This window comes from Bombus affinis, chromosome 7 (assembly GCF_024516045.1).
Source record: "Bombus affinis isolate iyBomAffi1 chromosome 7, iyBomAffi1.2, whole genome shotgun sequence".
NCBI classification, from domain to species: domain Eukaryota; kingdom Metazoa; phylum Arthropoda; class Insecta; order Hymenoptera; family Apidae; genus Bombus; species Bombus affinis.
Window position 1 is genome coordinate 11,020,520 of NC_066350.1, and position 13,031 is coordinate 11,033,550.

The 13,031-nt window shown below is 44.1% G+C and overlaps 1 protein-coding gene across 12 annotated transcripts in view; it reads left to right on the top strand.

The window, feature by feature from the left end:
* The window catches only part of LOC126918939 (cell adhesion molecule Dscam2-like), a 173,332-nt gene that overhangs the window by 141,924 nt on the left and 18,377 nt on the right, over positions 1 to 13,031 (top strand). For 11 of the 12 annotated variants that reach the window (XM_050727514.1, XM_050727515.1, XM_050727512.1 and 8 more), the window contains 3 exons: positions 3,640 to 3,784; positions 4,674 to 4,936; positions 7,456 to 7,617. In XM_050727514.1, coding sequence (XP_050583471.1) covers positions 3,640 to 3,784; positions 4,674 to 4,936; positions 7,456 to 7,617 — 570 coding nt within the window. Of the gene's footprint in view, positions 1 to 3,639; positions 3,785 to 4,673; positions 4,937 to 7,455; positions 7,618 to 8,985; positions 9,268 to 13,031 lie in introns of all 12 variants that reach the window. The other variant, XM_050727521.1, reaches the window with a different exon arrangement.

The window sequence follows — 13,031 nt, forward strand, 5'->3', positions numbered from 1 at the left end:
TTACCTTAAACGGCGACGCTGTCAGTCGACCGTCTTAAGTGCACGTACATACCTACCGCTATTTTCGTCTTAGTGTCACGTACACGAGACTGAAGCATCAGCCGACATTTCTCACTGGCTGCTGGATGTTTCGAGTACCGATGTCTTCGTTTACCATCTTCCATCTACGAACCTCCTGTTTTACCAACTACTTCGAGACGCGAGAACAAGTACTCGAAAGCACGTTAACGTTTCTGGAGGACGGATCAAATAGCAGGAAAGAATCATAAGAACGCGCGACGTGTAATATTGACTCTTAATTGGAGGAAATTCTGGTTCCAGCGAAATTGTGCATCGAGAAAAATGTTTTAACACGACTTTTAATAAAATCGAATTCGTAACTGATGGATATCGACGATCGCCGCGCGAGAGCAAAGTATCAGAAACGTATCAAGCTCAAATTTTCCTCTAAAACCACTACTTGTAACTAATTTAACGAAGACGAAGAGTCCATTTTATTCGACTAACGTTTGTGCTTCTAGCTCGTATTGAACGATGTCCTCGTCGAACGGAAAGAGCGGAGAAAAGACAGGCGTTCGTTTATTTCCCAGCTCGACTCTATTTCTCAGTCAGGGCATCGCACGGTGGAAATTTTTAAACGTCGAAAAAAGTTGGAATTCCGCCGATCGTTCGGTCTGCCGGCTAGAGAACACGTTCAGCTCTCCGCAGTTAATAACTTTCCCTTTCCGTCCGCCGATAAGTCACGACGTTCCCCGTTTGTACGTTCCTTTTGTTCACGCGAACGCACGGTCTCCTTTTCATCGACCAGCACTACTGTCCTTTTAAATAATTTATGCATTTAACCGGACGGCAGTCGGAAAAAAAGACCGAGAATCGAAATCGTTCTTTCTTCTCTTCTCGGTCTCTCTCCATCTCGATGTGTTGTATCGCTTTGTGCAATTCGAAATAATTGGAATCGGACTAATCCTATCGCGTAACAAAGGGAAAGAATCAAAGCGGCTAACTTTTGTAACGATATCGAACCGACTTTGAAAAGGAGGAAACAGATGTACGTTCGCGTAACGTAGAGTTCTTCTATTCACCGCGTGCGTGCTGTTTTCTCCCTATCTCCCATTCTTTCTCTTTCCTTTTACCAATTTATTTTACCGGAGATAGCAGAACGGTTTATGGAACGTACATATGGTCAGGAAAAAGAATTAGAGAGAAGGGGAATTTTGGCAGCAAGCCAAATAATTCCACGAGAAAATTCTGTCGGTCGTGAAATTGCGAAATATTTTGTAAAATACCGGTATTAAATTTTTCACCTGACCATAGCATAAGTCAATATTCCGTCCGATTCGGGTCAAGCGCGTGTAGCGTTTTATTTTTAAATGAACGTAACAATAAAGGGATGTTTGGAACGAACCGAACGATAATTTCGAGCGGTAATACCCCGTCATCATTTTCATAGAACGCCAGAAATCCCAGCGCCATTTGTGATACTGGCAAACTTCCATTTTATTTATACCGCTTTAACGCGTTTACAGAACTGGCAATCACGCCACGGTAAATAATGTCTTCCTGTCGAATTACGTTGCGTCGCACCGCGTCGTCCGATACGCTCCGCTTCCTATCAACGTGATCCGTTACGTTTCCACGCAATCCACATACCAGAAGATAAAATACGCTAAAAACATTACTACGAGTTTTTAAAATGTTAAAAATTCTCGTTATTCCTAATCAAATAATCGGTGGGCATAATGAAAATGCTATAGACAATCGTTTCAAAAAGTTGGTACTAAACTTCTATACCGTGGACTCATTGACGCGAAATTCGATAGGCGATCGAGTGAGTAATCGCAACGCGAAGCACATGCGATGCAAGAAAGAACAATTATTCCGACGTTTCCATAACAATCGCGTAATGACAACCGTATGGCCGACTCGTACTACTGCGAGTATCTGATCACCAGTACGAACCACTTGAAGCCTCATCAAAGCCGCACGTGCTAAACCCTGCCAGATTGGATTCAGAATTTCTCTGCATTCGAGAATAACTACAAATTGCTACCGAACGTCGAGTAATAATTCCAGAACCAACAACTTTCAAGCGTACGAAAATAAAAACACACGGTTATCCTCTTAATGGGGAAAAAATATTTTTTTCTATACTGAATCGATATTTCATCGTGTTTCTGTGATACCAGATATCAAATTCTATGATATCAAAGATGATACTAAAGCAACATCGATGCTCAGCTCGTTACACGCGAGTTGAAGAGGAGAAGCATCGAACGACCGCAGGTTCTGGGCGATATCGTGGACGCTTCGTGGGCGATATGCTGCGAAGTTTTCGATAATCGGTCTATGGGCTGAATGGCAACGAAAGCGGCAGACCCCCGTAGAATAATATGCGGTCCGCGAAACAGGGCGTGGCATTCGGCAATACGGCATCCTGATTTACACCGTGAGCAAACAGCCGCGCAACTCTGTGCAGCTCGGTTATTGTCGGCTCTATAATTTGGGGTTAATTCACTAGGCGGCACTCGAGTTCAGGCGTCAAACCGCAGATCGATAGTTCTGCCCGCGTACAGGTCTTGTCATGTAAATGTTGCGTGCATAATACCCCGCGTTGCGGCGAGCCAGGATCGTTTCCATGGAACGTACGCGCCGCCTCCTTGTGTGTGCGTGACCCCAGACACCCAGGGGCCACCTGAACCAGGTGCAACCGCCTCAATATTCACCCGGCAACTAGCTGCTCGATGTTTGACCCCGTACGAATTCTCCACCGCGTGGCCGAACTTTGAGATTTGAATGAATTCGAGCACGGGCTCGGTTAACATAATCGCGATGCGTTCTATGTAGAGTTGGCGTTCGTATAAACGGGCAGGAGGTGGAATATCGATGATAGAGAAACTGAGGTGCGACGGCATGTAGAACGGAGTTCGTCGAAGTTATCGGCCGAATCGACGACCATCTGTTTCGTATATTACGGTTCTCGCGCAATAAGGAAAGGACCCGTATAATTGGAGGAAGCAACTCTCCATTGGTCAAATCCCTTCGAATAATTTGCATGCATTTAACTGCTTATAGCGTGTACCCACGCACCGTTGAATTATTTCGAAATCTGGATGTGTTCTGGGTGAATTCAGTACGATCGATTCACCTGGTGAAATTGAAACACGCTGGCCCGGCGTAATGTTGCTGGATACGTTATTTAGTTTTCGGTTGCACCGCGAGCGCTTCGCTGGGGGGAGAACATCGCCTAACCCCCGTCGAATTACAATTCCTCTCTCCGCGAAAGAGAGAGAGAGAGAGTGGCAAAAAAATGCGATTTTTCATCGAAACGGTAAAATGAAAACGTGGAACAAAATAACCAACTGAATTACCTGCAGCATATTTTCTGTCTCCCCTTTCTCTCTCTTTTTTTTAACTCTTTTTTTATTAATGCAAACTCTATGAGTTTTGCACGGAGCGCGTACGGTATCTCTAAAATCGTTGGAACCACGTGCAAGAAAATTTTATTCCACGCTTTCGTTCACCTTCGGTCGCTTTAACGCCCATTAACGCGGCGTCCTTCGCGTAATTATAAAAACTGCTCTTCGACGTTCCGCCACGGCGATCGGGAAGCGTTTAAAACTTTAATGGTGCGCTCTTCAGACGCGGCGCCGCAACTTCTGTACAAATTCATCGAACAGACCATCCAGCCTGGCCCTTCGGTGTCGCTCAAGTGCATCGCCACCGGAAACCCGACGCCGCACTTCTCTTGGACTTTGGACGGGTTTCCTCTTCCACAAAACGACAGGTAACAACATCATTTTTCACTCTTACGCCTCAGCCAGGAGATTAAGAGCCGACGGAGCCACGAACGACGGGAAATAAGAAAGAGAAAAAGATCAGAAATCGATGGATAGTGTGTACACAATTATTTTCGGTTATTAAACCGCAGGCCGATGGAAAATCAGACCGCTTACGAACGTTATAACGCCAGGTCCCGTGGGAACGGATACCTGCCTGCGGGCTTCGATTCTCCGAACCAATTGAGGGGAAAATTACCAATCAACCGGGCTCAGTCTAAACTTTTTAGAGTCGCTCGATTTAGAATGATAGATTTGACGGGATCGCGTGCAGGCTATTAATAATGTATCCACCTGTGTTTTCCTTTCTTTTATATCGAGTCGCTTCGGTTGATTTACGGTGTTAAGCGACTCGTGATCGAGCCGATAATGATTTCGTTATAGGGAACAAACGCGTGGTAAACGCGTATCCGCTTTTTGATTTTCCACCATACGATCCAATAAACCAGGAAAATATTAGATGACGCGAGATTTACAAAAGCCGATTCGATTCCGATTATTAGGTTCACGTGACGCTAGGATACGGAGAGAATTTCAGAGTTTCGATAATCTCGTTGGTTAAACTTTGTTTGGTTGATCTTGTGAATTTATATGGAGTTAGAATTATTTAAATATCCGTGCTAGCTTCGTAAAAAAGAGTTGCCTTCCTCTATTTGCAAATACAATTTGTAGGTGCTGCGATGAAAATTAGATCGAACTACGTTGTCCAGGCAGCCCGAAAATTGGACGGTTCGCTTGCGAAATTTTTTTTTTCCTTGACGCGCTAAATGAGAAATTGGCTTTGCGAGCGTAACGTAACGCTACAATCCGTGCGGGATCTCTGCTGCTTGCCCACAGGTTTATGATAGGCCAGTATGTGACGGTGCACGGTGACGTAATATCGCATGTGAACATCAGCGTGGTTCACGTGGAGGACGGCGGGGAGTATCGTTGCACAGCAGCGAACCGGATGGCGAAGGTTCACCATTCGGCCCGTCTCAACATTTACGGCCTGCCCCATGTACGACCGATGGGGAACTACGGCGCAGTGGCTGGCGAAACCACCGTTATCAAATGTCCGGTCGCTGGTTTCCCAATCGCGAGCATCACTTGGGAGAAAGGTCAGTGTTCGCTAGTTATTTCAGTGGCGTAGCCCATGAGAATCTTTGCACCGATCACTCTGATAGCTGAATAATCGAAATTTTTATTGATTCTTGGTTTATAATATGTAGCTAACCAACGCATCTCGACGAAAAAAAATCCAACCAAAAAAAAAAAAATGTTCTCCTCTTCTAAATCTAATTTCCTTTTTTTGGGAACATTTAATTATACAGATTAAAACGGTGGTCGTAATGCGACCGGGCAGGGGCTGATTCTACGTGAAAGAAATACAAAAAGAACAAAATTTTGTATAACATTTTCTCATTTGAGGTTTCGTTTCCGAAAAAAGCGACTTCGAAGATTTAACAGATATATTTAAAATTTGGCTAACTGCGCACTGAACGAGAGTAAATAGTCGGCAGGGGTTTAAACTACATTTGAAACTAAGCAGAAAGTGTAGACCATATGTATTTTCGTAAGATGCTTCAATTTCGTGAAGAATAAAATTTGGAAATATATATCGTACGCGTATACCAGTTCGTATTTGAATATGTTTAAACTTTATTTTCTTGGAAACCAGGCCTTAAACGGAAAGTCATATTCTGCACTTTTACTTACTTTCATATGTAAAATAACCTTCTATGAATTGTTTCCTCGTACTTAATCGGTATTTAACCGTAAGTTAACGTACAGCTGACAATTTTTCAAATTCGATTTCCTCTGAAACGGAGCGTCGTATGAAAAGATTCTATTCCTAATTTTCTCAAACAAAATCACTCCCTGTCCGATTGTATAATCGCTTAATTCAATCTTTAACTACTTTTCTGTACGTTAAATCCAATTCCACAATTTTCAACAGAGATTATATTATATCTTATTTGATAAATCGAAAAGAGGAGAATGAATACAATAGTTAAATATACATTAAGAATGATATCAGTTCGAAACATACATAAATTCAATACATTTATACAAAATACAGTAACTCGGACCGTAAGCCATCCATTTATTCATGAAAACCCCATCGCGCTATTAAGTTACCGGTGAGAACAGTTCGGAAATACGCGAGACCGCTTTATCGCGAAGGACGCGGGACGCGTGTTACCGACTCGAACGAACTTATTCTCGCGGCCTTTGTATTTTCCAAATCTCGGAGGTGTTTACTCTGATCTTTCGAACGTCCGTTACCTTACGAAGTTATCCTTTTTGACTTCTCGTGTCTCCGTGGCGTGGAAAATAAAGATTAAAGCGGGAATTGAAACGTTCGCGGCGCATAAAGAGCCCGTAAATAAGTTGCCTTGCGCGCGTCCTCGTAAATCTGCCCGGCAAGGAGACGAATTTCAGAGCAACTGAAAGTACCGTCGGTTTTTCTAGCGGTTTAAATGAACTTTTTGCCAAGCGCAAGCTATGACGGCAGAAAGAGGCGCGATAGAAAGGGAGAGGGTTGGAGAACGAAAGAGAGCTCGTGAGCTTTTATTTCGTCGACCGGAGAAACTCTAGGCTGCTGCCGCCATCCGAACGGGAACGAGCAAGTTCGAGCGTTTCTTTTCCGGTAATGATGAACCGAACTTTTGGAAAAGTTTCAAACGTTGCCCCCGTAACTTTCTCCCTTTTACGAGCGATCTAGCGTGACGTCGAGCGCGCAATACCCCCCGTAACACTTTCAAAGTCGTCCTTCGCCGCTGCGAAAGCGTATTGAAGGCTCAACTACACTCGACATCGACGATTTTACGCCGAGAAGCCAGGAAGTTTGTGCGTGGACGAAGTTCGTCGTTTAGGCGCGCGTCACGAAACTATCCTGGGTGGTGGGTTCATCCAACGATAATGGGAAAGCTCTCGCGAGTGCTCTCGTTTCGAATTCGATAAGTATGTCAACGCGCGATACTCGACTCTTCCAGATCGATTGACCGATCGAAACTACTTGTTCTATTTATCGTCTAACACAAAATCACAGCAACATTTCTCTCGATCTTGTGAACGTATTAAATTACAGACAGATTTTTGCTCAAGAATATAAAATTACTTGATAGATACCGGTTATATCCAATGGTAGAAACAACACAGTAGTTTAATTATACGACGAATGGTAAAAGAGTATGATCGATTATCACTCGATACGACTCGATTCTCTCGAACTCTGAATTCTGAATCTCATTTTCAACTCTTCCACGGCTCACGCAAGCTCTCGCTTCTGAATCGTATTCGCGAAAATCTCACACGCGTTGCACTCTTCCACCAAATCTGTACGTGACATAGTGCATGCCAAATTTTTACGTACATTCTCCGAATCCTCGCTCAACATCGATATTCTAGCACGAACATTCGCTTTCTTCTCTACCTCTCATCCTCGCTCAAAGTCAAGAAAGTGACCTTAAACGACCAATTGCACCTGGACAAAGAATCATAATGTCAACAAAGTATCTTTCCCTCAACTTTCTCGTACTATATCCATTGGTTTCCGGATAAGACAAAGAATTGTCTTGAATTTGCTTAAGAATTGGACCGTCGAACTGAGATAACGTTTCCTTGCTACCCACAGACGGGAAAGTGCTACCGACGAGTCGACGTCAGGAAGTGTTCCCAAATGGAACTCTGGTACTACATCACGTCGACAGAAGCACCGATCACGGCGCATACACGTGCACGGCGAAGAACAAACAAGGCCGCTCCGATTCCCAGACGGTTCACATCGAAGTGAAAGGTAAAATTTCTTCTCTGTCTGCTTTTTAATCGTCTCTGTCATTGCTGTCGTAATTCTATGAATTTGCTCGAATTGAAATAACAGCGTTACGTTTGTCAACGATATATCTTTCGTCGCCAGAGTTGATGCACGCTCTGTCAGAATTTTAGCACGGAGAAACTTGATTCCAGACGACCGTCCTTGTAATCGCGAGACAACCTCCGTGGAACGCAACGACGCGACGTCGAGTCTTTACGGGGAAAAGTCACTCGTCGAGGCGTGCATTGCTCGCTACTTGTGATTCAAACTTTGAGAAACTTGAGACGTTCCGTTTCGTTTCTCGAAACGACGTTCGAACGTTATAATAATTCTTCTTTTTTTCTTCTTTTCTTTCTTTCTTCATTTTTCCTTTGAGATTCGTTGTTGATAGATAAAATTGAACGGTTCCGTCGATATTCCTAAATTGAAACCATATACTCGGGGGAAATTCTATCTGGCTCGATCTTCTTCCATCGCAAATGATAATGTACTCGTGTTTTCTAATTGGAATATAATTTTTTCGTTCGGGATCAAAATACACCGTGTATTATAACGTATCCCATTACCTGATAACGTGACCCATTACCTGCCAATGACAGCCGCTGTTGTTCCAATTGAGGCAAAAGGTGAACGAAGTATCGACGTTAATTGTACAATTGTTTAATCGATTTGTTGATATCCAGTTGTAGCGCCGAATCGATAAAACTGTGAAACTCTTTTTGGATTAATAACGGTTTCAGATCGACGATTTTTCCGCAGCGATCGCGCTGAGCCGTTTTCACAGGTAGGACAGAAGCAAAAAAAAAAACGTGTCGTGAATCTTTCTAGGAGAAAGAGAAAAATCGAATATGCAAAGATTATGAAACTGCCAGTAGATACGTACATGTATAATCAGCCTTATGTCACAACTATGTCGTTCGACTCGAGAGTCGAGAGGATAACGTTGATGCGACAAAAGGTACGATCGTTTCATAAGAGTGGCAGGAATGCATTGAAAACGTTGCACGGGTCGAATCGAATTGGTCGGTGCTTCGGGAATACCAAAAAGAAAGAGACTATAGAGCGGTTGAAACTACGCGTCGATGAGGCATCGAACGATAACGACCGATGCGTACGCCTTTTGTCTTCTTTCAATCGCGTCTTCCGCGTTTACGATCTCTCGATCATTTTACGAAAAAGAAAAAAAGAAAAAGAACAAAAAGAAGGACAGAGGGAAAAATTATTTTCTTCCGGTCCCTCGAACCGATAGAGACTATGTTCGCGACGAAACTCGACGGACATAGGAGCGCAGATTGTTCGTTGCGGACCGTGATGAAGTAAAAATGTGTCGTGATCTCCTGTAATTTTCAGTACCGCCTAAAATCGATCCGTTTAGCTTTCCTGCCAATATACAAGAAGGCGCGCGGGTGCACGTGGTCTGCGTGGTCAGCGAGGGCGACTCACCGTTGAAGATCACCTGGCTGAAGGACGGCAGGCCGTTGAATTCCACGGAGACGACTACCCATCATATCGGCGAATACGATCTTACGTTGATGATACAGAGCGCAACCACGGCGCATAATGGCAACTATACGTGCGTTGCGAGCAACGATGCCGCCGAAACGTCTCGCACGGCATCGCTATTGGTCCATGGTACGCAGGAACGGGCACGGTTTTTCAACCCTCACTCGGAAATAAATTCTCTCGACCCGACGATTTTTCCTCATTTAGTAATCACGCGAAACCTGTAGGTACTTGAAGTACTTCTGAATGCTGTGTACGTCGATGCTGACGAATGATCACGGTGATTGGCATTTTTCTTTCTCTTACATGGTTAATAAAAATCGATCGTTGGAGTAAATAACGTCGCGATATTTATATTTAAGGTACTAGATGTCGGAAACATTTGGAAATTTTGTCACCGTGATCATGAGAAAGGCATCGCAAACACGTATAATCATCGGCGATTGAAAAGTTCACGGGTGACGCGGCACGCGAAGCGCGGCGAAGCGTTTTCCGCTCGTCAGTCGACAACTTTTCAGCAGCCGCGCGAACCCATTCACTCCACCAACTCCCCTCTCACTCGCTCTACGAATCTGTCCCTTTTTTTCTCTCTACGGTCACCAATTTCAGCCACGATCGTCTTTTATTTCCAACCCCCCAATTCCGACAACTCGGTTAGGAAATTTTCGTTCGGTTCACAGCCTGTCTCCCATTTAAAACAGCCAACGAACACGCCGACGTATGATTTCACGCTCTATTTTCCTTCGTTTCTGTTCTACCATCCGACTGCCGCGCCGTACGCGATCTTCTCTCTCCCTCCCCCTCTCTCTCTTTCTCCCTTCCTCTCGTTTCTCTTTTCACCCTTACCGGGATAAATTCCGCAATTGCCGTCGACGAGAGACGCGGAATGGCCGTGAAACGGCCAGGGAAAACGAAGGAAAAAGTGTACCCTCGCATCTCGTCGATATTAATCGTCACGCGGCACTCGACAGCAGAACCTCTCGACCAGTTGGAAACTCCCGATGTAAAGCAAGATCAATCGTTACCACTCTTCATCCTCGGGCGAGGATTCTGTCTCTCTTTTTTTTTTTATCTCCTCCTCTCCCTCCGTTGCTCTTTCCATGCTCGTTTGCGTAACACACGCGAGCTAGCGAGTTTCCTCTCGCTCGCGGCCGCAGCCACAGCTTTTTCTCGTTTTCGTCGTCGACAGACGACGATGATGGTGGTGTTCGACAATAAAAAAAAAAAGAACCCTCTACCATCATCCTCATCCTTAGAATTCTCTCTAGACGAACAAATCAGTGCAAGCGGAACGAACGAAACTGTTGGCCGACGTTACGAAACGAACGGCCTAAGGGTGATTTTAACGCGCCGTGCCATCGCGACGGGCGTCGAGCCGAAACGGCATGCGTGGTTACGCGTGTCGCTTCGTATCTCTGTGCGCTGCACGCTCGTGCATGCGTGCACCGACTGTCACTCACGGTGAATGATCGCCCGATTTTCTTCTACTTTTACTTTCCCGGCGAGTGATGTGTTAAGAGTCTGGCTGTCTGGTTTCACGATCGTCGTATGATGGATCATGTCGTTCCAACGTAGTCGATATTACGTTTAATTCGTATCTATTTAACATTATATACGGCTCCTTCAGTTCCGATGTAATTCTTTTTTACGAGGAAATTTTTCTGATATCGCGAGTTCTAATGGAACATTGGAAAAACGAAATTCAACTTACACCCACGACGTTCGAACTGCTTTTCGAAAAAGGCAAAATCCAGTCGAATTATTTTTTCGTTAAACTATTAAGGCGAGCAAGATCCGTCACAAAATCGTCAATCTCTTTCTCTCCGACGCAGTCGTCGGCCGTGTTTATCGTCAAACATGTGTAACTTCGCTTTGTTTGTTCGTTTATCGAACTGTCGCGCTGTGTATAACTCGGTTGATATTTATGTACGTATACACATACAAAGAGACACACAGAGTCAGACATAGAGGACGTAGTTCAGTGTACATCTCGTACAGCTGCGTAGCACAGGTCAGTGGCAACTCTTTGGGCATTACTCGTGTAACGTTGCGCTATCCGCCGCCAACCCCGGCTACGGTTTCTCAATTATTCTCAAACAACTACCACGTTCTGTTCTAATACCTCTAGGGCACTGAATATCCCGTGTTCCGCGGGTGTATCTCTCTCGCCGGGGCCAACGAGACGAGTTATTATTGTCGTTTCGCGGCATTACGTTCCAGTTTCGCTACCGCGACGAGAAGGCGGCTTCTCGTACCGTTGGTTGAAGAGTCATGTCCACGGTCGACGAAATATTCGGGAAACGACGACGATTTCGTTTTACAATGCTGCATCCCAATCCTCCACTGACTCTAGAACCAAAGGACAGGAAAATTGCCTAGAAAACGGATAGAGAATTGTGGTAATATGTGTTTTAAAATGTGTTTTAATACTATAAACTAGCATGACAACGTAATTCAATATATGAACTTGGTTGGTTAACGTGCTTAAACGAGTGATTTAGAGTTGGGTGTAAAAAGGATTCTGAGAGGTACGTATAAGCTACATGGAAATCAAAGTGATCGATTCAGCGACGTTGATTGTTTAATTTCCGATGGATCAATCTCTAATCTGATATTGTGCATAATTCAATTATACAGAAATTAAGAAATTTTAAGGAAATGGGATTGATGAGTTGCATTTGACAATGAATGGCTTATATTTAAACGTGACTTCTCGCGCAGAAGGTAAACTCGTTGTTGGTCTCCAGTGACTAATTCAAGGAAAATACGAATTTCAACTTGGAAGACGCAGCAAATGGAGTAATAAGCGAAACAAGTCGTTTTGAGTGACGTTATTAAACGAGAGTTATCGTTAAAATATCCGTATAATTTAATCCTTTTATATGATTTATATTTAATAATACGATAAGTGAATTTCCAAAGAAAAAATTATTGGACGTCGTTTCGATTAGGAGATAGGATATCCGACGAAATCACAGGATGTGTCTCGATAATCCGAACCCTTTTAATAACCTCAACTAACATAAATAGGCGGTTGATTTCATTAACGAACCGCTATTGATTCGTGCTATAACCGCGTCGAAACGCCCCCTGTGACTTCGTCAATGTTAATACGATCCTATACGTATAATGGCGTACGCCGTAATGACGCACAGCTGAGTTGATAAGCAGCGTTGATGTTATCGTATTACGTTGGACCGGCATCCATTACGGGTAGCGTAATGGGAACAGCAAGTCCTAACGATAGATTCGTTGGCTTCGGTAGACTAATGGACGTGAAAGAGACGCATAGATATACTATAATCCTTCAAAGGACATTAAATTGTATTGCTGGAGAAGCTGATGCGCAGAACGAAGCACGTGAAATCCTGCCCCTCTATCTATAATATGAACGTCTGATGTTTGCGCACCAACATTCTATACCAGATTACGAACGGACGAACTTCGATAGCGAGACATGGATCTCATCAGCGTATTGTACTCTGATTTCACGTTATTAGAGATGAGATTTTGTTGGAACGTAGAGATAGATCTAGTTACAGAACGTACGTCGAAGGATTATCCGAGCATTGAGACGCGACTAACACGGAACGGCTGACGTTCCCGAAACAGAAAGATCCGATCGAGCTTTCCAAACTTTCGACCATGATCGATTCCCGGAACAACTTTGATGATGCAAACGACTCGCGAAAAATCCATCGAAAAAACAATTCCAACTTGCCAAAGCGAGATCGCGACCCCACCCTGTAGTTACGCCACGATCTCCATCATCAATCGTGATATATCTCGAGCGTTGAACAGTTCGAACCACGTATGCTAAACATTTTCGAAGCAACTACATGCGCATCGATCATTCAACGGAGGAGGCGTGTCAACGGAAAGCAAACATCCCT